The following is a 27,832-nucleotide window of genomic DNA, read 5'->3' on the forward strand; positions in this document are numbered from 1 at the left end:
CATGTGTATGAGTTGCACTGCGCTTGTGTATGAGTTGCACTGAGTTGCACTGCGCTTGTGTATGAGTTGCACTGTGCATGTGTATGAGTTGCACTGCACATATGTATGAGTTGTACTGCGCATGTGTGTGAGTTGCACTGCGCTTGTGTATGAGTTGCACTGCGCATGTGTGTGAGTTGCACTGCGCTTGTGTATGAGTTGCACTGCGCATGTGTATGAGTTGCACTGCGCATGTGTATGAGTTGTATTGCGCATGTGTGTGAGTTGCACTGCGCATGTGTATGAGTTGCACTGCGCATGTGTATGAGTTGTATTGCGCATGTGTGTGAGTTGCACTGCGCATGTGTATGAGTTGCACTGCGCTTGTGTATGAGTTGCACTGAGTTGCACTGCGCTTGTGTATGAGTTGCACTGCGCATGTGTATGAGTTGCACTGCACATATGTATGAGTTGTACTGCGCATGTGTGTGAGTTGCACTGCGCTTGTGTATGAGTTGCACTGCGCATGTGTATGAGTTGTATTGCGCATGTGTGTGAGTTGCACTGCGCATGTGTATGAGTTGCACTGCGCTTGTGTATGAGTTGCACTGCGCTTGTGTATGAGTTGCACTGCGCTTGTGTATGAGTTGCACTGCGCATGTGTCTGAGTTGCACTGCGCTTGTGTATGAGTTGCACTGCGCTTTGTGTATGAGTTGCACTGCGCATGTGTATGAGTTGCACTGCGCTTGTGTATGAGTTGCACTGCGCATGTGTATGAGTTGCACTGCGCATGTGTATGAGTTGCACTGTGCTTGTGTATGAGTTGCACTGCGCTTTGTGTATGAGTTGCACTGCGCTTGTGTATGAGTTGTACTGCGCATGTGTATGAGTTGCACTGCGCATGTGTATGAGTTGCACTGCGCTTGTGTATGAGTTGCACTGCGCATGTGTATGAGTTGCACTGCGCATGTGTATGAGTTGCACTGCGCATGTGTATGAGTTGCACTGCGCATGTGTATGAGTTGCACTGAGCTTGTGTATGAGTTGCACTGCGCTTTGTGTATGAGTTGCACTGTGCTTGTGTATGAGTTGCACTGCGCATGTGTATGAGTTGCACTGTGCTTGTGTATGAGTTGCACTGCGCTTTGTGTATGAGTTGCACTGCGCTTGTGTATGAGTTGTACTGCGCATGTGTATGAGTTGCACTGCGCATGTGTATGAGTTGCACTGCGCTTGTGTATGAGTTGCACTGCGCATGTGTATGAGTTGCACTGCGCATGTGTATGAGTTGCACTGTGCTTGTGTATGAGTTGCACTGCGCTTTGTGTATGAGTTGCACTGTGCTTGTGTATGAGTTGCACTGCGCTTTGTGTATGAGTTGCACTGTGCTTGTGTATGAGTTGCACTGCGCTTTGTGTATGAGTTGCACTGCGCTTGTGTATGAGTTGCACTGCGCATGTGTATGAGTTGCACTGAGCTTGTGTATGAGTTGCACTGCGCTTTGTGTATGAGTTGCACTGCGCTTGTGTATGAGTTGCACTGCGCATGTGTATGAGTTGCACTGTGCTTGTGTATGAGTTGCACTGCGCTTTGTGTATGAGTTGCACTGTGCTTGTGTATGAGTTGCACTGCGCTTTGTGTATGAGTTGCACTGTGCTTGTGTATGAGTTGCACTGCGCTTTGTGTATGAGTTGCACTGCGCTTGTGTATGAGTTGCACTGCGCATGTGTATGAGTTGCACTGTGCTTGTGTATGAGTTGCACTGCGCTTTGTGTATGAGTTGCACTGCGCATGTGTATGAGTTGCACTGTGCTTGTGTATGAGTTGCACTGCGCTTTGTGTATGAGTTGCACTGTGCTTGTGTATGAGTTGCACTGCGCTTTGTGTATGAGTTGCACTGTGCTTGTGTATGAGTTGCACTGCGCTTGTGTATGAGTTGCACTGCGCTTGTGTATGAGTTGTACTGCACATGCGTCACATTTCATTACTTTTCTAGATTTTAATTACTGGGCCTGATTCAGCAGTAAGGATTTATTTGCAAAGTGATTAACAGGCAGGGATCGTTTGTGGGTGGTAACAGGGTGGTGACTCAAATGCAGGCATGTTGCGACCGTTTTCGGGGCCTGCGGCTATGATCCTGTACGCAGTAAAATAGCTCTGTTGCCCCAGTTCCCATGGCCGTTCTGTACGACCATCCTGCATCTTTGTACGTAGTCTCTTAGATTTGCGAGGCCGCCGGTGAGCGTCTCAATGCAAATCCCAGCAGCCATGACATTTACATATTTTTGCACAGCAGCTGTGTACAAATTCACAACTGTGGGGGCATTAGTGTACATCTCTGACTCAGGCCCTAAATTCCCATCTGCCTTTCTTTCCAAACTATCCATCTTTTGGTATTATACAAGTATTTTGACCTCTGGATATTTTAATAGGCTCTATTGGCTTTCACATAAATACAAATGTACCCATTGTATATTACTGTATGTGTTTTAGTGTTTTGCCCTGATTGCTGTGTACTGTTCGCTGATTTATATCACAAATGTTTATGAGAGTCTGCTGAGCTGAGTGTCTGTAATAAACACAAGGAAATTATTTGTAACAAATCTCATGTTTCCCTCTGTAGTCACTTATAATGTCAGGAGTTACAGTAAAGTACAGTGTATGGTTTTCGATCAAGGTATACAAACATAAGTATTTATAGGACCTGAATTTATGTTACTGAAAAGCTAAATAAAGTATATTAGATTCCTCTTTATTGTATTGCTCTATTTGAATCATTTCATTATCATGCCCCTGTAGGTTTCACTATCATGGTGGGTGATTTTAGTATTTACCATAGTAGAATGACTTTATGTATTATAGTCACTACACCCATATCTGTAATCAGGACGTACTGTACATTGTGTGCGGACGCTATTAAGCTGCAGGTCTGTTCCTGCTATACCGGTCAGAACACTGCTTTTAAAGGGAAGAACTTTGGACAAAATAATTAGTCATAAATGCATGGAGTCATTTAGAACAACATGTTTTTCTATCACTCATTGTAGTCATGAACTATTAATAAAACAAAATCTGATACTTTTTTATTAAGAGTCTAAATAAAATTCTAAAACATATTGCAGTAGTCAGTCACAGTTTTCCTAACGTGGGTTGTCAGGCTATTTGGAGCGGGCAGCAACTGTCTTTTTAAAAATATTGTGTGCTAATATCTTTCGTCATATATTCATGATAGATTGTTAGTAAATGAGCCCTAAAAAAAGGAATGGCAGGGCAGCAAAGAGAGGTCTCCTTGCCTCCATCTGCTGGCTAGAAGCAGTACTGAGGCTGTACATCGTCAGAATGGTTTCCAGACTTCTAAAATATTCGCTTTGGCTGTCCAAGTTATTGGTCTCAGAAAAGAATAAAGCCTCATAAGTATGCAGGCATGATGTGACAGATATGGATGTGGTTTGGATGAATCATGTGAGGGCCTTATATGTTCCCATTTTGCTCTTTAACATTTTGGAAGGTATGCTCCAAGATATGCAAAAAATGTTCATAATTTGTACCATTAGCACCTTGCCTTAGAGTATATCTGTAGTAATGATAGTAATCGGCCCTCTCTATGCTGTCATGCAATATTGTTCTTGTATGATCATTTGTGAGTCTTTAGTCTTAAAATTTGGAAGAACGTTACTATGCAGGGTATGAACTATTGCAAAAACTGTATATGTTCATGTCTGTCGTTCATGCAGCTTTAAAGCATCTGTTTAATACATAGCCTAGGCACAATTGCCAACATCAAACAGTATTGATTTTTATATTACACAAATTAAATTTATTTTTAAAGAGGTCACAGTGCAGTGAGAATAGTCAATACACAGCCTATCTGAAACCACAAGTCTATTGGTTGATTAACTTATTGCAGCTACAGTGTGCATATGTAAGCATTAAGATTTACTATCTCTCTCTCTCTCTCTCTCTCTCTCTCTCTCTCTCTCTCTCTCTCAGCTGCTTGTCCAGTTTTGTGTAGCGGCAATGGACAGTACTCCAAAGGCACCTGCATATGCTACAGTGGCTGGAAAGGGGCAGAGTGTGATGTACCCAGCAGTCAGTGCATAGACCCTACATGTGGTGGCCATGGCTCTTGCATAGAAGGAAACTGTGTATGCTCTGCAGGGTTTAAAGGAGACAACTGTGAAGAAGGTAAAGTACATATTATTTGAAGACATGCTGAGATATATCTGTGGGACACCCTAGTGCTCAATTCACTGTGATGTCATATGTCACACAAACATGATAAGCTTTCATGTGATTTCGGTTGGTGAATGTAAAGTGCTTGTCTACAAAAATTAAAAAGATAATATTCAACTTAAATAAGGAAATAGTCCAATTGTAATCATGGACAGCACTGTTTGAGCTTTATTTACGAAGCAAAAACACTTCTGTAAGTCGCGGCTTCCCAGCGGGTTGCAGGTGAAAATGTAAAATGGCGCACGCAGTCAGTGTAAATCCCTGCGCGCTTTGTAAATAGAGCTTTTTGTATCCAAAAATACAGACTGACCCTCAATCAGACTACAACCCTCTGTCATTGTAAATAATCACCTTGAGAAACAAGGTTAAAATCATTATCACAGTGTGTGTATTTTTAAATCCAATATGTATCTTCTGGAAATATATTTACTGTACTTCTCTCCTTAGATTCACAAAATATATTTTGCTGTAAACATGTAATTTGCAAAACACTATGAAATATTACTAAACTACAACTGAAAAACTAATGGCAACATTTCACAAGCTGAATAAACAGAGCGGGCAATAGCCTATGAGATGTGAATACAGAAAAGGTGTATGGTAAAAGGCAAAAGAACCTTATGTTTAGAGGAACAGGCAAATACATTATATGCAGATAAATACTTGAAAACAGCGCATGCAGACATTTGTCATTTAAAATGCACTAGGAAACTCCTGCCAAAGCTACTCCAAATGATTAGTATAGAATGACGAATGGTTTCTTATGAAGTGTGCTGTATTAAGTGAAAGTCTGGATCCAGGCCACCGATTCTGTGCCACGACATTGTAAAGTCACTATTTCATATATTACCAATGCATCCTGCACATACAATGTTGACTTTAAATAGAATAAAAGGTTAAATCAATGTTCAGTTCACCTTTCACATCTAACTCTGACAACCATTTTTGTGTTTGACTAAACAAACACAACACAATTTTACACGTTACTGTAAAATGATGCAGTTTATCATATTGATTACGTCTCCAAAAATAATGATGCAGTGTCATTCATACGCCCTTATCAAAGTACGGAATGGAATTGAGAATTCGGAGTCAGCAGTATTTTTTATTCAAGTTAAGCTTTTTAGCCGGGATATTCATCATAGCTATGTTGTCCAAACAATTCACCTGAAATGGAAGTGGCATGGAAATCAATATGATCCATATTTTCTGCCGCATTAACACTGTTGCTCTATTAACAAATTTGCAAAGGAAAATGAAATGGAACATTTGTCAGATTTTGCTCGGCGTTGTGGCAGGGACGTAAGTGAAATTGACAAATTAGGTTAACTTAGTACTGTTGTATTTGCCAGTTTCGTGGTCAAGTCATTTTTCAATGACATTTAACTTCATAAATGTAATTCATGGTTCATCAGGAACTTACGTTGCATAATGTTCACAAAACTACTTTTATCCCTTTTTTGTTCTTTATTCTTTTTCGATATGTCATTCTAATATATATATATATATATATATATATATATATATATACATATATATATTAAGGGTGAGCGGGTTCGGTTCTACTCGGTTCCGTTCGGATGTAAAAAACGAATCTTATTGGCTATCCAAAACTTGTGACAGCTGATAGCCAATAAGATTCGGATTTTAAATCCGAACGGAACCGAGTAGAACCGAACCCGCTCACCCCTAATATATATATAAAATATATAACAGTCCCTTTAAAAATAGATAAACGATTATATACCATATGTTATGTACCATATAAATAATGGCAGCACTAATCCCCATGTTACCTTGATGTTACCGACATATAACATATAAATGCTATTATTATACATTGTGGTGAGAGTGGCATAAAATTTGAAGAGCCTCTTGTGATCCTTCTGTTCTACCACAACATTTCTATAGCTGCAGGCAAAAATGACGTTCTCTCATAAAAAACAAAGAAAACTATTTAGTATCAGTGTCCAGAATTACAAATGGAGAGTGTTTGTCTAGAATAAAAAAAAAATCTACCTTATATGATACTCTTGGAACTGGCTTAATAATGAATCAAGGGCCTGCTTCACTACGGATTGCTATTACAGCTGCGATTACGCACGCAGATCTGCTGTGAAAATATGCTAATGTTTGCAATCACAAAGCCAGCATAGAGACGCCCACTACCACTATCTCATATTCGTAAGACTTCGCATACCTGCGTATACATCGGTACCATCGAGTAACATTGGTCCCTCATGCAGAATTACAGCAGGTCTGACCTGTCTCAGAAATTGCAAATGTCGTTGCATGCAGTACTCAAGCTGTGTATGCCATCGCAGTGGCTAATTTATGCACGCCCAGGAAACGGCGCTCAAACGGACAGGCACTCCTGCGTTTCTCCAACCACTCCCCCGTTGCCCCCCCAAACGCTGACGTCCCATCCCTCGATCTGCTATGACTTTGTATCTGCGCAAGTGATTGCAATGCTAACTCACACACACGCTCTACAGTGCATGCTTTGTATAGAGGACAAGTGGAGATGTAGCCATAGCAACCAATCAGATCCTAGCTATCATTGTATGAACTGTACTAGATAAGCGACATCTAGAATCTAACAAACATCTCCCTCATTCTGGTGTATAATGGATGAACTATAAATACAGGGCATGATTCAGACTGTACGCTACTCTGATATTTACACCGTTCAGCGATGTTTCAGGCTATGCACATGCATCGATGTACCTTTGCGATGCTGCTCACAGTGAGGTTTACTTTGCAAAGTGATAGACAGTCAGGGAACATATGGGGGAGGTAACGGGGAGTGGCTGCAAAAAATACAAGTATGTCTCAGCAATTGTCAGGCTGTGTCTTATTCTGCGTCTGCGATCCCGTACACAGATAAAGTGATTCTGGCGGCTCAGCCCAGACGGCCATTCTGTGCCACCAGAGGGTTACTATAGAATGATGTGCCACCAGAGGGTTACTATAGAATGATGTGCCACCAGAGGGTTACTATAGAATGATGTGCCACCAGAGGGTTACTATAGAATGATGTGCCACCAGAGGGTTACTTAGATTATAGAATGATGTGTCATGGCGGCTGCGTATTTGTACGCACTTGCTTGGATTTGTAAAGCCGCCGGTGGAATCTCAGTACATTTACAGCCGGCTACAGCAGCATATTTTTGCACAGCAGCTACATGCGGGATAGCAGCTGCGGATTCCTTAGCGTACATATCTGAATCAGGCTCACAATGCCATACTGTATATCTCACGCTCTGTCAGAATCTGGAAACTTTTACATACATGTTTGTCAATATCATTATTAGTTTGTAGTTATAAGGAGTGAGAGAAAATGTGCTTCTGTACCTATGCTGTGATGACATATATAGAATTAGAAACACAAGTTTCCATACAAATGGTCAATATGCTGTGTATATGCTGTATCAATAACTAGATGCTGATCAAAACTTTTTCCATTTGCAATTGTAGTGGACTGTATGGACCCAACATGCTCCAACCATGGAGTGTGTGTGAATAAGGAATGCCTGTGCAGCCCTGGGTGGGGTGGTCAGAACTGCGAGCTACCGAGAACTCAGTGTCCAGATCAGTGCAGTGGACATGGGACATACCTCACTGACACAGGTCTGTGTAGCTGTGATCCTAACTGGATGGGGCCTGATTGCTCAGTTGGTAAGAGAAATATTTCTAACTGGCTTTAACTTTTTATTTCAGCACTTTCACTAATACATCACTCATGATGAGTCAGTGAAGAAACTAGTATCATAAATAATGATGCCTTTAGTTTAAAATCTGGCTTGAGGTATTGCATGGGTTGGAATAACCAAGGTATTATCACACCTGCAAATAGTCCTTTTGAGATTATACAGTACATCTGTGAATATAATATAGAATACTGTAAAACTATAAATTTTCAGATTACGTGTTACTTTAAAATGAGTTGTTCAAGTTATAAGTAACCTATTCCTTTAGATTTTGTGCCTAATTAAAAAAGTAACATTGTTGTATATACAGAGCTGTAAGTTACGGTAACCACCTGTCAGGGGTTTATCTAGGGGTCCGAGCGCTCCTGGAAAGTAAGAGACTGGCGCCCCCCATATTTGAAATAGGTAAGGCGCACATGCCGAAAGCCCATATCTATATTTATAATAACTTTACCTGCCCATTAATAACAGCACAGGAAAACCCTCTCACCTCGCAGCCCCCATCACAGCCCCTCATACCATAGCCCCTCACTGCATAGCATTCCTCAGCACAGCCTCCCTCACTACACAGCCCATACATATATACACACACACACACAGCATGCACACATACACACATGAGCACACTTACATGCCACATACACAAACATGAGCACACTTACTCACAGCACACATACACACACATGAGCACACTTACTCACAGCACACATACACACACACATGAGCACACTTACTCACAGCACACATACACACACACATGAGCACACTTACTCACAGCACACATACACACACACATGAGCACACTTACTCACAGCATACATGCACACGAGCACACTTACAGCACACATTCACACCACACATGAGAACACTTACAGCACACAGCTCCTGCACAGCGGGGGACTGGCAGCTGTAGTGGTGTGTTGGCGGTGTCAGCATCGCCATCATTAGTGTGGACTCACTGGAGCTGATGGGCAGGCCGGCACTTGCTGCCCGCCAAAACGTCGCGGCCACCTAACGGCTCCTCGGAGCAGGGGTATATGGGAATGGACTGGGAGTCCCAAGAGACCATACAGGAGGCGGAGGAAAGACTGCTTTGCGTCGCAATAACAAAGCACTCAAGGGGGCTCTCCATGTGACTGGGCATTGATTGAGTTCGCTACCCTCTGGCCGCGGGTGGCACTGCCAGGAGGTGCACCCCCATTGGCCATAGGGTAGATACGCCCCTGCCACCTGTCACTGTGTAGCTGGTATGAGGTTCATGGTTGGCAGGTCACCTCCTAGCTTATGGTTGTGAGCAATTAGTGACACAGGTGAGGGTAACATGGTGGTTGTGCAGTGCTAATAAAACAAGTTGGGCGCCAAACCGTCTCTATTCCAAAGTATGTTCTTTTTAGTAAACAACTCCTCCAGCACAGAACATGGTTGCAAGCTCATAAATGATGAAGGAAACATATGTACATCTCCTTCTCCACTCCTGCACAGTGCTTGGGTTATGGTATGTATTGGAAACAGCAATATATACATCTCCTTGCTAGTGCCTGTTCTTCCAAACATATTCCCCTTCTTTTTTATCAGGCTCTCACTTATCTTCCCAGATACAGACACAAGGCATACAAACAGCTTATATGCAGTTACTATACTACACAAGTGTTACTTGGTGCTGCTTCTCATTCTCACTCCTCATAGGGCTTCATTTATTACAGCTCACCTTTTACTATATCACAGCTCTGCATCTCTTTATCTATCACCTTTATTTATCACAGCTCAGCCTCTGTTCACTAACAGATCATACATAGAGCATTGTATCACTGTACCTACTGTCACAGGGGGGTATTACATGTCATATAATAAGAAATAGTATTGCAACCTCAGGTTTATTATGTGTCAGTAGACTTTTGTTCTTGCGGGTTATAGATATTTTTATTTGTAGATCACTACATGGCCCAGGTTGTCTCTGGCATTCAATACATTTGTCATTTTAGTTTGGTGTTTTCTGTGAAGAAGTAAGACGTATGTACTATGAGGGAGAAGAGAGATGCTAGCCTAGCTGCTGCAGAATGTTTATATACCCTGGCAGAGGGCTACTGTCTCCAAATACTTCTGCAGATCTTAAAACATACTAATTTCCTTAACACATCAGATCTTAATTAAGCCAAAGAAATATATGTTAGTAAACAGTTCCAGACATAAAATCACTTTGGGATATCTAGTGGTTTGTCTTTAAACTGATATCAGTGCTTATTGCAATGCACACTCTGTAAACAGTCAGCGACTGAGCATGGGGTCAAACCAGTTTGTAACGTAATGCAGACCAGAGCAACATTGCAAGAAGCCTTTCTATGTAGGGTCCCTATATTGTAATGCACATGTATAGCATGCGTAGGTCATAGATTTAGCAATAGCATGCACTTCCAAACTGCTGCAGAATATTATTATGTACAGAATACTAATTTGATCCAATTAAATTTGCTCCAATTAAATTTTTGCAGCTGAACAGGAAGATTCTAAAGTTGAACACACACTATGTGATGTGTACCCAGATAACGGCACGATGTGATGGAGCAATATATCGCGAGTGCCGTACACACTATACAATCCGATGTATGACTGTGCGATATATCGTTCCATGCTGCATTTAGCAGCATGGTGTCATTCATAGCTTTGTGCAGCACAGCAGATGGGACAATGCGATGAACGACCATTGTGCACACGGGTTGGGTATGATTTGCCGGTGGTTATGATGTCCCTGGTCAAAATTCCGATAGCAGCATCGCGGCTGCCAGAATCCCAACACTATAAGGTAAGTGTCCTACCGCTAACCCTTACCCCTACCCCTAACCCTCCCTCCTCAGTGCCTAACCCTAACCTCCCCCCTAGTGCCTAAACCTAACCGTCCCCCCTTAGTGCCTAAACCTAATCTCCCCCTGCCCGGTACCTAACCCTAACCCTCCTCCCCTAGAGCCTAACACTAACCCTCCCCCATTAGTGCCTAACCCTAACCTCCCGGTGATAACCCCCGAGACTTACGGTGTTAACCCCCGATATTAACCTTTGGGATGCCGCCGGTGGGGATACTGGTACCTGGATCCCGACGTGTCGGGATTCTGGCGCCGGTATTAAGACTACAGGACTACATCCCATGCACATGCAAGGAAGACAGTATAGTATACACTATACGATCTGCACGATACATCGTTCCGATCCGCTTCGGAACTTTATTTTGTGCGATATATCTTATAGTGTGTCCCCGGCTAAAATTGTGTGACGTTTTCTGGTGGTACAATCTTTATACTCCATTTTTGTTTTACCATTTTTGTTTTACCATTCCTCAGAGTGACATTCTGTATTGCATTTTGTACATTTATGGTCTATGAGAAGAGCTTGGTAACATGGTCCATTCATTTTGCTTTGTGCGGGGCTTTGAATTTTATTTGTCACAAAAATGATACAGGCATTATTGTATGGAACGCCTAAACTTCCATAGCAAAATGGGGAATAAGGCAAATATGTGTATCTGTGTATATCCCCTGTACAGCGCTGCAGAAACTTTATACCGCCTTAAAAATAAAGGATAATAATAAACTATTCTCTTTGGGAATTTATATTAAAAGTGGCATAGAATGAAGAGACAAAAGTATTATTTTATTTGCCCCGCAATTCACAGAAAATATGTAGTGGAGCTGGTAAGAATATGGAAAAGGGCAACTATAAAAAAAGCACTTTACGTTCACAGTAGCTGACTCTATAGAAAGCATAAATGATATAATATAGTGGGCGAGATGTAATAGGGTCCGAGTTTTCTATGTGAGACAAACTCAGACCTTCTTTGCACACTTAAAGGTCAGCAGTGTCAGACTGGGGCATGAAGGGCCCATCGGGGCATGCAGTGGGGGGGCCTATGCTTATGGGGTATGGCCAGCCACCATAGGGGTGTGGCCAGTCACTACAGAGTCGTGGCCAACCAATAGAAAGCACAAAGTCAGCAGCCAACATGAATACTACAGTGCCTGCTCTAAGGCCCCTTTATAACTACATAGTAAATACTGATAGTGCTTGCAGTATAATCTACCAGATTATGCACTGTAGTAAATACACCATAGTCCTGGAAAAGCAGTATAATGTAACATATGTATAATAATCAAGCACGTGATAGTGATCCTATCTATACAGTATATACCACATTAACACACACTATATACAGTATATAGGGTACCCCCGTACACACCAGCCAGTGCCTAAAACTCAATGAGAACTGCATTAGTAAAGGCCAAATACATGTCACTGTACAAACAAGGTTTAATTATCTAAATTATTACTGCTGGGATTAACGTTTTGTCTTCATCATAGTCTGCAAAATGCTATATTTTAAATGTTTTTTCCACACAACAAAACATTAGGGGGTCTATTTACTAAGCAGTGATAAGTGACAGAGTGAAAAGTGATAAGTCTGTGATAAGGTGCCAGCCAATCAGTTCCCAACTGTCATATTTCAAACACAGCCTGTGAGATGACATTTGGAAGCTGATTGGCTGGCACTTATCACAGAATTATCACTTTTCACTCTGTCACTTATCACTGCTTAGTACATGGACCCCCAAATCTGTTATTCTAACCAGTAATTTTGATTGTCCAGAGAGAAAATCTCGGCATAGTTTCAATAAAAACAAACCAATCACCCATATACATCCATGTTCCTGCTCCACCAGGTAAATGACCTTCTAACAGAGTGAAAATGTACAGGGAGGTCCATAAGTGTGGAAATATTAATCCATATGATATGGGAGTGGGGGAAAACTCTTTAGGGTATGTCACCAGTATGGCGGTAATCTTGAAGTTGGCAACTTCGATGCAACTCTAATTTTTTAATTAGGAAGGTAGTCATGTGACATCAAACAGATGCAGAGAGAAAAACAATGGTGTTCTTTGTTTTAACATATCTTTATTCATTCTCGAGTTGCCATTGTCATTAATGTCACTACCTGCAAAAAAAAACTCATGTAAAACTTGAGAATGAATAAAGATACGTTAAAATGAAGAACACCATTGTTTTTCCTATGAAATTCTGCATCTGGTTGTTATGTCACATGACGACGAGACACTGGATTATAATTTCCTTGCTAATTTCCTTTTTATAAGGTTGTTTTCACACTAATGGACCACCATGTATTAATCCAGTGTCTAGTAGTCATGTGACATATCAAACAGATGCAGAATTTCATAAGAAAAACAATGGTTTTCTTCGTTTATACATATCTTTATTCATTCTCAAGTTTTAACTAAGTTTTCTTTGCAGGTAGTGACATTAATGACAATGACAACTCAAAAATGAATACAGATAAATTAAAACGAAGAACACCATTGTTTTTCTTATGAATTTCTGCATCTGTTTGATATGTCACATGATTACCTTCCTAGCCAATTTCAATATGACCGCCATACCGGTGACATACCCATCCCCCACTCCCATATCTTATGTGTAGATTAATATTTCCTTTTTATAATTGTGTTTCCACACTTAAGGCGGGATGTACCACAGTGTGTACCAAGAATATTGCAAAGGACGGAGGGACTTCCAGATTTAACACCCAGAAGTCACTCTGGCGTGCTTCTGCGCAGAAGACAGCAGGCCGCGGGGGGTTATGGGATGGATCCCTCCCAGTCTGGATTATCCCTAAAAAAGCCCTGAAGGTGGCGTTACCCATCGTGACAAAGCACTGGAATGCGATACTACATGTACAGAATGCAGTAAAACCCCCGAAAACTGCATTTTCGTGGGTATTACCGCATTTTCGCCGTTAGCACATCCTGGCCTTATGGACCACCCTGTATAATGCAAGTGTACAATCTGGAACCTGATCCCTAGAGAAGGGTGTGGGTCCCACCAGGAATTTCCTGCCGTACCACTGTGGACTAGTCTGATCCTGCCTATATGCTATAGTACCCACTGGTGAATTTTGCTGGTTACCTAGTGGGCAGACCTGAACCTGTCTGGAATGTTCTGCCTTTCTCTGTGTTCACTATACTCCTTTTACAACATTATGGTCTTTGACAGGTGCTCAAAAATACAAAAACATAGCCACTTGATTTCTGTCCTTTTTATCAGCTGCAACACTGGGCCTGATTCAGAGCCGCTCGTAAGCGGCCGCTCGTTCGCTCCAAGCGATGTTCGCACAACAGCGCATTCGTATGGGTTGTAATACGCATGCGCGAACCAGTCATTGCGGTCGGAAATTGTGTGCTCGCAAAATAGCGAATGCCTGTTAATTTGAGTGACAGGATGAGGCGTTTGTGGGTGGTAACAGGGGAAGGTGCTTGAAAACGGGGAGTGGAGATCCGAACGCAGGCGTGCCAAACGGTCAAAACGGGCGTTTTAAGGGTGTGCATAATAACAAAGCAGCGTCATCGCCACATCACTTGGTTGTCTTTTAGCCGAAACTGCTCGCATGATTGCGGTAGGAAAATGCTGCCACAAGCACTGCGAGCAGTTCATACGCCTTTCGATGTACTCGATTAATCTAATAAAAAGCGGAGATGATGTAGAATGCGAGCGGCCAGGGGGCGTCTTTTAAAAAATAGCAAACGAATGTTTAGTTCGCTCGTTCAGACATAGAGGCGTCAACAGACCGCAAAGAGCGAGCGCTCTATTTAAATATCCGGCCCCTTTTTCTGAACGAGCGAGCGCAAATAGCGTCCGGCTCTGAATCAGGCCCACAATACATGGGCCTGGCCAGCTATTGGGACTGCTCATTTTAAATATTTCTATGAGTATCATAATTCTGACACATCAGTTCCTAACTCAGTAGAGCTAACAACAGAGCCGTAACTAGACTTTTTGGTGCCCTGTGCCAGAGAGAGCATTGGCGCCCCCCCATTTTTTTAATAGGGACATAAGATAGGGCACCTGAAAAGGGCCATGGCCTCATAGGGAAAGGCCAGGGAAGAAATGGGGGAAGCCAGGAGATGCTGGGGATAAAAGAAGGGGAAGCTACAACTGAGAATGATAATAAACAGGAAAATTGACAGGTCCAAACAGCGCCCCCTGCCCTGTGCCATGGCACTGGGCGCACCACCCTAGTTACAGCCCTGACTTACAATCTAGTTTCCCTGCCACTAGCACATTACATGTACTGAAATGAAAGCATCTGTTTTCTCTTATCACTATTATACCAGGTGCTTTCTGGCTTTTAGTCCCCTCTGTCTTTCCTTTTATTCTCCCTCCACCTTTCTCCAGTGTCTCTTTCTCTTCTCTTTCCATGGGGCTTATGTAATAGGTTGAGAACTGCAGCCGCTGCTGGAACTCCTGCGAGTCTTCCCGTACTTTTAAAGCAACAATCCTTATAAATGCAGAAAGAAGCTGGTTTTGCCTTTATAATGAATGCTGTCTCTATGTCTTTCCACCTTTTTCTCCAACTTTCTCTGACAGTCTCCCTACTCCCCTCCCAGACCCTCCCTAGGTAACTTGGTCAGGAGCTTGTAGAAAAGACTCACCCATTTCAGCAGTGTAGGAGCAAGGAAGCATTTTATTTTATTTTGTTACCTGAGTCTGGATCCTGCTGTATATACTGTAGGCGAGTTTGCACCAGGGGCCCGAGTCAGAGCTGTACGCTATTGCTGCTGCGGCTGCGATTTTCATAGCTGTGGATATGTGAAAATATGCTAATGCAACAGTGGCCGGGATTGGTACTGAGAAGCCCACCTGAGTCATGGCAGCTGTTCACAACTGAGTACACATGTAATACCCTGTTATGTGAGGGGAATCGGTATGAAATACCGCCGGCCGCATGTTCGATTCCCGGCAGCGCCAGGCCGACCACAGCAGAGTTCCCGGCAGCGGTAGCCCGACAGTGCTGGAAATCCCGATCGTGGATAGGTAAGTATTGGCTAACCTAACCCCCTAACCCTAACCCTCCTTAGGGGTGCCTAACCCGAACCTCCCCCCCAAGTGCCTAACCATAATCCCCCCTCTAAGTGTCTAACTCTAACCCCTCCTTCCCCGCTGCCTAAGCCTAAGTCCCCCGGGGGGTGCCTAACCCTAAGTGTCCCCCTGGGGGTGCCTAACCCTCCCTCCCTCTAGCCTAACCCTCCCGGCGGGGTGCCTAACCCTAAGTCCCCCACGGGTGCCCTAAACCTAACGCTCGCGGTGCCCGGCATCCCTTCAGTTATGAAGAGGTAACTGACCAGGAAGCTGGAGCTGCACTGCTGCTGAGACAGGGAATGGGCACCCGAGCGAGAAGGGACTGAAGCCCCTGCCAGTTTCCGGAGGTGGGGCCTGACGTGTAAGGAGGCAGTCAATGGAGATTTACAGCAGTTTCACATAGACAGAGTTTAATGGTCAGGGAAAGGCTCATTAGTTTACAGATGACCTGTGTGCAATACAATGGCAGCTGATCTCATAAGGTCTGTAACCTCACACTGTACTCAGATCATCCATCACAGCCCAGGCCGTAGCTGAATGAGAGCTTGCAGAGACAGTAACTAAATTCAGCAGCACCCCTCAGGATCCCACTTTTTTTAGTCAGGACTGTGATTACCTCCATGGCAGGATAAGCTGACATTTACACAGACCTTTGTATTAAAGAAAAACAGCAGCGGACATCTATAATTTGCCAGAGACAGAGAGATCTACTGTAGCTACACAACATAATTACTTCACTTCTGTGTAGGTTGGCCAATGCCAATATATTAACTGTTACCTAATTCAGAGCTGACTGAGAACTAAGATGTGTAGTCAGAGTGAGTCCCCTGTGGCAGTATAGCCCTTCCCCATCTACATTGTCTACTAAATAAAAAGGTGCTACTGAAGCTACTTGCAAAGAAACCAGACTTCATCATACAAAGGATTTTATATAAGAACCCTTGTTCAGAGTAGTAAGTGCACCACCGAAAGAATGGTCATTTAGATTTATTTATAGTTGCAATAGAAAATAGCAATTGTAGTAAAATAACATAGGAATACGGGAATCAGAAGTTAGTCTGATGTTAATGTGTCTAAGTTATATGCCAAATAGTGAGGGATATTTGCTGTTAAATGTATACAATGGGTTATGTTAAAGTGACAATGTACTAGTATTGCGATTTAATTTAAACACAAATTGACCTCCTGCAAAATAAATACCATCTATTCTATCGTTGTATATCATTGTGCATGGGGATTTAACTTCCTTACCTCTCCGCTGGAAAAGAAAGAGACTGAATCCACTTAGCTACAATACACATAGTGGGGTGACACACACATATGCAACATTGGATGCAGATCAGGCAAACATCGACTCCTCCATTCCAGTAAGTCTATGGTCGCTCAGAATGGGCGCTGTAACTAGACGCCGGAGCCTTGTTTCCTGCGTACGGGATCACAGATGCAGGGTAACCAACCCCTGAAACGGGTGAGACACGCCTGCGTTTTTAGCCGCCACTCACCATTGCCTCCCCAAATGCTCCCTACCTGTCACTCACACTGCAGATAAAGACCTGAAGAGTGTGACTATGGAAATGTACCTTAACGCATGCGCAGTGCAACAGTGCATATCAGTCTGCTGGGTGCGGATGATGAGGCTCCATGGATCCACCTGTTATTTTCCAGGCTCCTCTGTGTCTGTTATACAATAAAAAGTGAAAACCACACCAGCGCTCCTAGATATGCAGCCCGAGAAATTCCTAGGTTGCACCCCACAGAAGGTTCCACCAGGCGGATTCAATTATCAAACTATCCCCAAAGGAAATAGGATGTACACAGGTAAGTACATGGCACCCCAACGCGTTTCGAGTCTCTCTCAGCCAATGAGCGGTTTCCACACATGACTTCAATGGTGGGAACCCCTAGGTAACCTTTAGTAACCTAGCGGTTTGAAGTCAAAGCCTGAAACAGGTCTGTTTTTTTTGTGTGTTTTTAGACAGTATTAATGTGCGAGTTAAGCGCTTGCACTCTATTACATTGGCCAGGTTGTGTCCTTACAATTGCAAAACATCTGGATGCGTGTATTGCCATTGCGAGTTGCGGAGGTGTGAGAATCATGTGAGTTTGCATGTTCTCGCACCATATTAAAATATGTATAGCTCCATACTCGCACATTTATAAAGCTCGGACCCTATTACATCTTGCCCAGTATGTTTTTGATCCAGGGAATTTTCAAATTGCCAGTAAGTGGTCAGAAAATAATTTTTGTAGGTTTTGTTTTGGCTTCATGTTGGTGAACTATGGTTTTTGTGGATGAAGCTGATAGATATTAGTCTTTTCTCTCAACCTAAATGACTTGTAATCAGTTACTTACCCATTCTATAGAAGCTTCTATGTAAAAAATATTCAGGTCTCTTCCGTGACAAGGAGCCCTGTGCCGAGCAGTAGGTTTGCACACCTTTATGCATTGAATGCCTAGTAAAAGGATTGGGTGATTTAGTTAATACATGTAGAAAAGCCTAATTAAATATTTGTAGAGTTCCAAATTAAAATTCTCCAACTTGTTCCTGGCCCTTAAATAGTAATGTGAACATAATTTTCAGCATAGCTGAAATAATATAACGTTGTGTAGTGTAATAGGCTATGAAAGATGCATTAGAGGTAGCTCAGTACCCATATATTGTAAGTACAGTGAGCAGGTGAATGAGAATACAGGCAATGAGTACTTAATTGCATTTTTGCCACAACAATCAGTGACCAGATTTTTTGTTTGTTTGTTTGTTTGTTTGCATAAACCGTGATCATTGTCTGTGCTAGTATTCCTGCAGTCTGCCAAAATAAAAGAAGAAAAAGATTAAAACTAGAATTTGAATGGCTAGTCCAAAGACGCATTACATGTTTCATAACTGGCTGTGTGTTTTCCTATTTTCCAAGGTTGCTTGACAGTATACTGTAAATGCACCTCTTAAAACAAAGCTGTTAAAGGACGATTATAGCTGAACTACAAGTTACTCTAAATATAAATATATACAAATATACAGTGTATATATATATATATATATATATATATACATGTATGTCCTGGTCCTGTATTGTATTGTTCTGTAAGTCGCTTGTCTACAACTTGTTTATGTACATTGTAAGGCGCTGCGGAACATTTGTGGCGCCATATAAATAAATGATAATAATAATAATGTATAACTATATAGTGTGTGCGTGTGTATAATGTAGTGTTCTGGGGTATTTTGCTCAGTAGAGTGGTCAGTAATGCAGTATTTGGGTGCTCAAATAAGAGTCACCATATAGCTTGTCTGGGTTACAACAAACAAAATTGAGTGTTCATATGGTCAGCATAAATCTACAGAAAATAAGAAACAATCTAGCTTGCAGTCAGGACACTTACTCACTTCTTCAGCCCTAACTACAGTATAAAGGGCAGCAAGTCTGCACACAACTTCACACAGATAGTTTCAGTCTTGTCTGCTTGTAGCAGGTGTGGCCCACTGACGTCCTGGCATCCAGTGTCCTGTTTGGCTGACACAGCCCCACCTGGGCATCCAAATACTGCACCAGTGACCATTCTACTCAGCAAAATACCCAGGCTGTCACAATATATATTAGACACAGGGCCTGATTCAGTAAGGATTCACTGCGAAGATACGCTAATGATTGCAATCACAATGCCATATGCAGCCTAACATAAGGACGCCCCCTTACCTTACACACATCCGTAATACTTAGCAAGACTACAAAACCATTGGTAACATTGAGTACAATCGGAGCCTCAGGCATACTTGCACAAGGTCTGACCTTACTCAGAAATTGCTAACCTCATCGCATGCAGTGAAAGCCCAAGCTGCGTATGGCATCGCAATGGTTAATTTATGCACGCCCCTGCAACAGCGTTTAAATGCACTGGTACGCCTGCATTTCGCCGCCCACCCCCCTGTCACCTCCCCCTAATGGTACTGCCTGTCAATCACTCTGCGATGGGTCTGCATAGCCACTGAGATGGCAGTTCCGATCGCAGTGGAGTGTTTGCATATGCGCACTGCGATGCATGCGTAGAACGCAACAATCCGCCAATTGCGTGCGTTATTGCAATAGCGATCCTTGCTGATCAGCCCCACAGTTATTATTTCTCAATTCCTAAGCCTGGTAATGTTAAGATCCACCTGTCGTGATAGTTTTGTCCTTTTTTCTGAAATGACAATGGCAAATTATACCTTTTTCATAGAGAAAATAGACCATTGCACTGACTTGTCCATACTAAAATGTACCCAATTCTGATTCATCATTATTTGCTGTTACTTTTAGTCCATCAGCAGTGTGGTTTTTATAATTAGTATATTTACAAGCTTTAATATATTTCTTTTAACTGTACAAAAGTATTTGGGTAATGTTGACTGTAATTTTTGTATGTTGCAGAGGTATGTTCAGTGGATTGCGGCACTCATGGTGTTTGCGTTGGTGGAGCATGTCGCTGTGAAGAAGGGTGGACTGGGGTGGCATGCGACCAACGTGTCTGCCACCCTCGCTGCACTGAACACGGAACTTGCAAAGATGGAAAATGTGAATGCAGAGAGGGCTGGAATGGGGAGCACTGCACCATTGGTAGGCAAACGACGGGCACCGAAAGAGGCACATATTGCTTTATTCTCATACAACATATCGCCATTGTGGTCTGTTCCATCAAGGGAGCCACTATTTTACAGCTGCAAAATAGAAATGGCAAAGCAATAATGGTATGCTTGCTTTAGTTTAACATTGTGGTACAACATTTCATAGAAACATTTAAGCAATATTCAACTCGAAATTCAAATCTGAAAAATATTGTTAGCTGTAGTCTTAGTTTATTTAAAAATGTTGTGTTACAGCAGTTGTGGCAAACCTTAATGGGGCATTGCTTTTTATTAGAGATGAGCGAAGTGTTCAAAATGGTTTCATTATCATCTTTATTACAGTGGGATAAAACACTTCTCATACACGGTATAATAAAGAATATGCATAATAAAAAACATGTAGCTCCGCAACCCCAAATCCGTAACTGGCTCCAGTGTTAGACACTCTGTAAAACAGGCAGACGCGCTATAGTGATAATCAGGCCCAGACTGGTCAGTGCAAAGTTGATTCTCCTCAGGAATAAGGTATGGAAAACGGGTTGGGTATGGGAGATCGTCAGTCGGGATGGCGGCTATCAAAATACCAACAGCGGCATACCGATGCTCAGAATCCAGACAAGTATTGTAACCCTCTCCCTTCACCCCCTAACCCTCCCTTCCTGCATCCTAACCCTCCCTGTTAGTGCCTAAACCTAACCCTCTCCCCTTAGTGCCTAAAACTAACCCTCCCCCCTTAGTGCCTAACCCTAACCCCCCCTGGTGGTGCCTAAACCTAACCCCCCCTGTCCGCAGCCTAACCCTAACCTCCCCCCTCCCGCAGCCTAACTCTAATCCCCCGTGGTACTTAAACTTAACCTCCCCCACCACCTGCGACTATCAGCTAACCCGGCCTGCTATACTTACGTTGGGGATGCTGGCTGTCGGTATTCCGGCGCCGGTGTTCTGGCCGCGGGTCAGGATTCCGGTGCCAGAATTTCGACCAACAGCATCACCTAACTACATCCCATGAAAAACAGTGTGCCTACCATACTAGGGGCTGCCAACCTGCATTGAAAAGCATTATTGCTATTCTCAACCCTCTGTATATTGGCACACTAGAGCTGGCATCTATGTCACAATAGTGGTCCAAGTTTAATGGAAAGTGGTCACATAACTTTTGTAATAAGTAAATTAAGCACAAATACAAGGAAGTAACTGGGCCCCATAGCCCCTTTCCGAATTTACCTCTTATAGACGTGTCATCATGCTCTGTGGCTTCAGTAGCACCAAACAGCCCCACTCAGGATGCTAGATCACGGATGACTCTTTGTCGCTCAAAATGTGCATCTTATTTGTACAAGTCTCTAGTACACTGTGTGTCGTATTTTGCTGCCTTTGAGATGCGAATTTAATGAAAAAGACGGTACACTACTCCTCTCGGAGCAGCTCAGTCACGCCAGGCTTCTCGCGCCGTATGGCGTATAAATGCTAGCTGTATGAGGACACATCTGTACCTCAAATCTGTCCTGAATGATGGACCAGGTGTTTAAACGTTAATTTAAAAATGTAATTGCAGTGTGGAATGCAAGAGCTACCACAGGCTGTTCTGCAGCTTGGAGACATTCTCACTGGGTGGCCACTGCCATACTACAATTCATAGTATAACACTGTTTTAGTGAAGTGGGCCACTTAGGTCCCAATTATTGTTGTGTACTATGACGGTCACATTGGTCTTTAACAAGAGTGGCTCTGTAGCAGCTGTACTCTTGTTACCTCAGTTATTTCACCTTTGCTTACCTACACAATATTCAAATACACTTTAATTGGCTTCCCAAACCTTGGTCCACAACCTTAGTAAGTAAAAATGAAAATACAGATCTGCTCTCTTTATCCACCATAGCCCAAATAGGAATAAAAAAATAATAACTTGAAATAGTCCCATACAAAATGGCCACCCACACATACTACCCTGAATGCTCAAAGTCAGAAGTGCCCATTGCTCCCAGTGCAGAGGAGTGGCAATTACTTCTGATCATGGCAATTTCATGTCTTTGGTTGGTGTGAGTCGATGAGCTGTATTGTGGTGATAGGGGTAGGGGATGGGGGAATGGATGGTTTCTTCATGTACTATAACTGACCAAGAAAGGAAAAGTAAGCCCCATGTGGTCTATGATGGGCTCCAGAAAGATGGAAACTTTTTCCCTGGCCATTGTACTGAGACCACTAGAGTGGCAAAGGTGCTACTTCAGCTGTCCCATTCCTGTCAATTATCGGGCCCCCACAGTCCGGACTCTTTTCAGTGTATGGATCAGGGCCGTAAGTAGCAAGTGCAGGGTTCTGTGGGTGGCACTGTCACTGCCCAACTGTCCTTGCTTCTGGCTAGAAGGATGCCTGGATGACTTCAGGCGCACCATGTCATCTCTTCAGTTATTCGGAGTGTCCTCAGGGCACTCCAGGCAGTGCTGAACAACTTGGTGCTAGTGGCCCTGTCCCCTCTACGTGATATCTTGATGTCATGTGATTAGGGGGCGAGGCTGGCACAGGCCTTTCCAGAGCCTTGTTACGGCACTAGTGTGGATGGTAGAATAGGCAGGGGGATGCTGTTTTTTTGCCAGACCCCTAATATAAGCCGCCAACTGGTGTTTTCCTAAAGCAGGTTCACCCCACACTCATTTTTCTCCCTGTTAGAAAGACAGACTGTTTAGCGATGGGGTTGGTTGAAGATTTAGGGGAGCATGCTACCCCTTATTTATTTATATATTGTAAATGCAGAAAGATAAAGCAAAAATATAACTTGAAGATTTATGCAGCAAAACTTGCTGCTCTGAGAAGTGATGATCTGTTACATCACAAAACTCAATTCGTCCAAAATTTTGACAACAATTCACTCATCTCTGCTTTTGAAAATGATGATATCTTGTACTCTAGACTTTGGCCAAAGGCTTGTAGCATGTGAGCTAGAATGTAATCCAAAAGTGTTTGACCACTGTTCTATTAACAAGCCTATATAAGAAACAAATAGCAGCATCAATGTGTACTGAACTCGTCGAAGTTTGATGTTTCTATTACAGATGAATTCAATGTTTTGTTAATATCTACAGAAATAGATGACAAGTCACTCCTGGGGGGAAAAAAAATATGCTGATATTTGAATATAAGTTTTAAACAGCAGCAACATTCGTAATAATTTTAAAAGTAAGTACAAACAACTGTCAGTAAAAAGAAAAAAAAGAAAATCCTCAATTAAGATCACGGCTAAAAGTAAACGACACTTCTAGTTTTACAGTAAAGTACAGTAGTGCTGCTATTTGGCTTAACAAATCCATACATGGTTGCTGTTGTGGTCTTTGTTTCCATAAAGGATTATGTGACATTAGGGTTGTGCAAACACTGTACTCTTAATTGCAGATGATTACACAACAACAGTAGGGTGACAATTACATCATAGTTGTGGCTCTATCAACGTTATACTATCCATTTTTGTAAAATAAATAATACATTTCCAGGACCAAACACATTTTACTAGGTGTAGTTCATACATGGTTGTGATGGATACGACACCTTAAGAGGGTCCATCAGGCTGCAATATTTATAATAATATCCATTAAATGGTCCAGTATTACATTATACATTACCCCAAATTAATGACCAATAACAGTCCATTAGTAATCAATTAGATTATTTGCCATGTGTGAACCCACAGTAGGAAGATGACGTGTGTCTCGTCACCAACACACTAACATGCACCATTAATGCTGACGGTGACTCAGCCATGTAACCTACTGTAAGTGCAGAACAAATCATGTCCTATTTGGAAACCTACATGTGTGACCAAAATGGACAATGAGCCCATAGCTTGGCCCAGACTAAGGCTGGGTACACACTTGTCCGATTCAACTTCAGACCAACTGGTTTGACAGACATTGGTAGAGTGTGTACGCTCACAAGACCTCTGGTTTCATACAATCTTCGTCTTCTGGTCTTGTGAAAAGATTTTTAAGCCTGATGAAAAAATCAGGAGACCAGTTGGCCAATCACCAGACCAATTTATAAGTGTGTACGCTCCAGAGACTGGTTTGTCCAATTATTCTGTTTCAGCAGATGCAGATTGGAGGTCTAAATAAGTGTGTACGCATAGATTGGATGTAGAATATGCGACCAGGTCTGCATATTCTGTAAAAACAGTCTGATCTGAAGTCTGATCTCCTAAGGATTGGACAAGTGTGTACCCAGCTTTAGGGTTGCTATGGGCATGGTCCAGGTATAGGGATGAGTCTGGTATTGACTTAAGGGGCCTATCCATTACACGACTTTTTGAACGAGCCGACCAAAACCAGGAGGTTTTGGTCGCATTGTTCAGAAAGTCATCTAATGTATAGCCGGAAAGGACCACCGATGCGCGTGCACGCTGGGTCCTTGCCGACGCCGACTATCTGTGGAACATGCTGGTCAACCTGACGACGATCGTCAGGTTCCACATGTTCCCAGATAGGAGGTCGGGATTCTGCATTGAATGACGTTCAGTGAACGCCGTTCAGTGCTGGCACCACACCCGGCGACCTGAAGGACTGAACATAAGCCGTTCAGTTTTTCGGGTCGCATAATGCATAGGCCCCTTAACTAAGCTTTAACAATAAGATTTTTTTATTTTGTGAAAACAGTGATAGAAATATAGTTGTAAAGGTGATAAATTAATCTATGTTTAATTATTAGTATTTGTTTTGTTTTTGGGCATATTTTTAAATGCAAAGACATATATTGAGGTCTGGGCTTACTGAGAAGTCAGCTTTGTATCTTGAGATATTCCATGCAGCAGAGTAGCCCATGGCTGAGCACAACTTGTTAGGATGTGTCTAAATACGTTCAGTATCAAGGACCTCTTTGTTGTATGATTAATTAGTAGGCTTCGGGCTTACGGTGCCAGGAAAATAAATTATAGAAACAAATAGCAAGCGCTGTAGATTTCTGCTTTACAGATTAATTTAAATTTCCCCTTTCTGTCCCTATGCAATGCATAGAAATATAGATTTTATTTGCTTGAACAACCAAATGTGACTAAAAAGGTCAAATACCGTCCCCAGTGCATTAGAACCAGATTGTTTCTCCTGGCAGATAAGGTTTCTCAGATTATTATAGTCTCTCAACAGAATTGCTCACTCCAGCAACAGCGGGGTTACAAGCTTAATTTAAAAATAAAAGAATCTTGGTACTTTGAGTATGAATATAATAATTTTCAGGACATATCCTAAGGTATCTTTTCATAATTCAAATTTTATCAACAATCTTAATTGAAGCCATATATACACGAAGACATGATTAATAACTTTGCCCTACAAGTAACTTTCTCTGCTCATTTACATGCACGCTTCCAGAATCCTTTGCGTCTGCTTCACACTGTAGGATTTCCTTTTCTGGAACAGAATGTTCTGGCCATATGAGTAACCTCCAGAGAGCAGGATGTTTCCTTTCTCCAAAGTTAATCTAAACAGTTTTGTAAAGTAGCATACAGTTATGTTTCTACAAAGATTCTATAATTCTCTGTGAATAATTATTTGTATTTTTGACCTTTATTAATGACCTTCAGGTAATTGCCTGTGGTATTATTGCCTACAAAGTAAATTATCTGTCTCCCTCACTTCTCTGCCTTTTGGCTACATGTAAAATGTAGGTCGTAAAGCTGCCCCCAGTTGGTGATGAGCCGCAGTGGCGGGCTGGGCCGGGGGGCAGGGTGCCATGTGCTCCCCGGGCCGCAGCGTCATGCGGGCCGCGGGCCGGTGTAGTCTGTGTCACTGTGACACAGACTGCACCGCGTGTGTAGCGCTGACCGGACGGAGTTCGGTCAGCTTTCACACAAGTGACAAACACACAGCCGCGGGCTCCGGCAGCTGTGTGTTTGATCAGCAGCCAATGAGAGTCTGCCAGACTCTCATTAGCTGCTGCTGCATCTTCCGGCTCCCGCAGTGGGCAATGGGAGAGGCGTCATGACGTCATATGATGTCTCTCCCATAATGCAGAGCGGCCCGGCCCGGGAAGGACAGACGGAGGAGCGGATGGCGACGGCGGGAGCGGGGATTCAGGTAAGTGTTTTTTTTGTTTTTGTTTTTTATATTACGTGTGGGGGGGGGTCTGGCACTACTGGGGGCACTACAAAGGGGGGGACTACTACTACTGGGGGCACTACAAGGGGGATGGGGGACTACTACTACTGGGGACTACTACTACTGGGGGCACTACAAGTAGGGGACTACTACTACTTGGGTCTACTAATACTGGGGGCACTACAAGGGGACTACTACTACTGGGGGCACTACAAGGGGGGTGGGGGACTACTACTACTGGGGATTACTACTATTGGGGACACTACAAGGGGGGGACTACTACTGGGGGCACTACAAGGGGGGGACTACTACTACTGGGGGCACTACAAAGGGGGGAGACTACTACTGGGGGCACTAAAAGGGGGGGACTACTACTACTAGGGGCACTACAAAGGGGGGGGCTACTACTGGGGGCACTACAAAGGGGGGGACTACTACTGGGGTCACTACAAGGGGGGGACTACTACTGGGGGCACTACAAGGGGGGGACTACTACTACTGGGGGCACTACAAGGGTGAGCTACTACTACTGGGGGCACTACAAGGGGGGGACTACTACTAGGGGCACTACAAGGGGAGTGGACTACTACTAGGGGCACTGCATAGGGGGAGGGGACTGCTACTGGGGGCACTATATAAGGGGCACTGCATAGGGTGTACCACTATTAGGGGCACTGTATAAGGGGCTTACTACTGGGGGCACAAGGGGCACTGCACAGGGGGGACCACTACTGGGGGCACTATATAACGGGCTTACTACTGGGGCAAAGGGGCACTGCATAGGAGGGATCACTACTGGGGGCACTATATAAGGGGCTTACTACTGGGGGCACAAGGGGCACTGCACAGGGGGGATCACTACTGGGGGCACTACTGGAGGCCTGCATAAGGGTGTTCTCTCCTGTGGCACACGGGGGCACTGCATATGGGCACTACGACAGGGTGCTGCCCCTAATCTTTATTTTCACCTTACATTAATCCCATTTGGACCCGTCTCCTCCCTGGAACACTTGAGGGGGGGGGGCGCCATAGCATGCACATTCTTCGGGCACCCTGGCTACACGCTACTCCTCTGCCAGGGCCGCCTGCATGCATTTGCCACCCAGGCTAAAAGTTGCCAGCCAGCCCCTGATGAGCCGTCACCTGGTCCTCTGGCCAAAAGGCCAGCTGCCTGAAACCCAAGGTGCTATGTGCCCCTGGTGCTGCTTGACCCAGGGATGTCTGAAAATGAGCACTTATTTTTTTTTCAGGTAGCACTATTTTTAATTTGCTCGAGCCTTCTGTCCAGGGCTAGGATCATTTTTACATTCCTGGAC

The 27,832-nt window shown here is 43.3% G+C and overlaps 1 protein-coding gene across 3 annotated transcripts in view; it reads left to right on the forward strand.

Annotated features, from left to right (window-relative positions):
- The window catches only part of TENM2 (teneurin transmembrane protein 2), a 2,186,131-nt gene that overhangs the window by 1,853,489 nt on the left and 304,810 nt on the right, over positions 1-27,832 (forward strand). For all 3 annotated transcript variants that reach the window (XM_088454943.1, XM_088454942.1, XM_088454944.1), the window contains 3 exons: positions 3,971-4,165; positions 7,691-7,891; positions 20,246-20,458. In XM_088454943.1, coding sequence (XP_088311069.1) covers positions 3,971-4,165; positions 7,691-7,891; positions 20,246-20,458 — 609 coding nt within the window. The remainder of the gene's footprint in view (positions 1-3,970; positions 4,166-7,690; positions 7,892-20,245; positions 20,459-27,832) is intronic.

The sequence above is a fragment of the Taudactylus pleione genome, unplaced genomic scaffold (assembly GCF_031769625.1).
Source record: "Taudactylus pleione unplaced genomic scaffold, aTauple2 ptg000637l, whole genome shotgun sequence".
Classification (NCBI taxonomy): domain Eukaryota; kingdom Metazoa; phylum Chordata; class Amphibia; order Anura; family Myobatrachidae; genus Taudactylus; species Taudactylus pleione.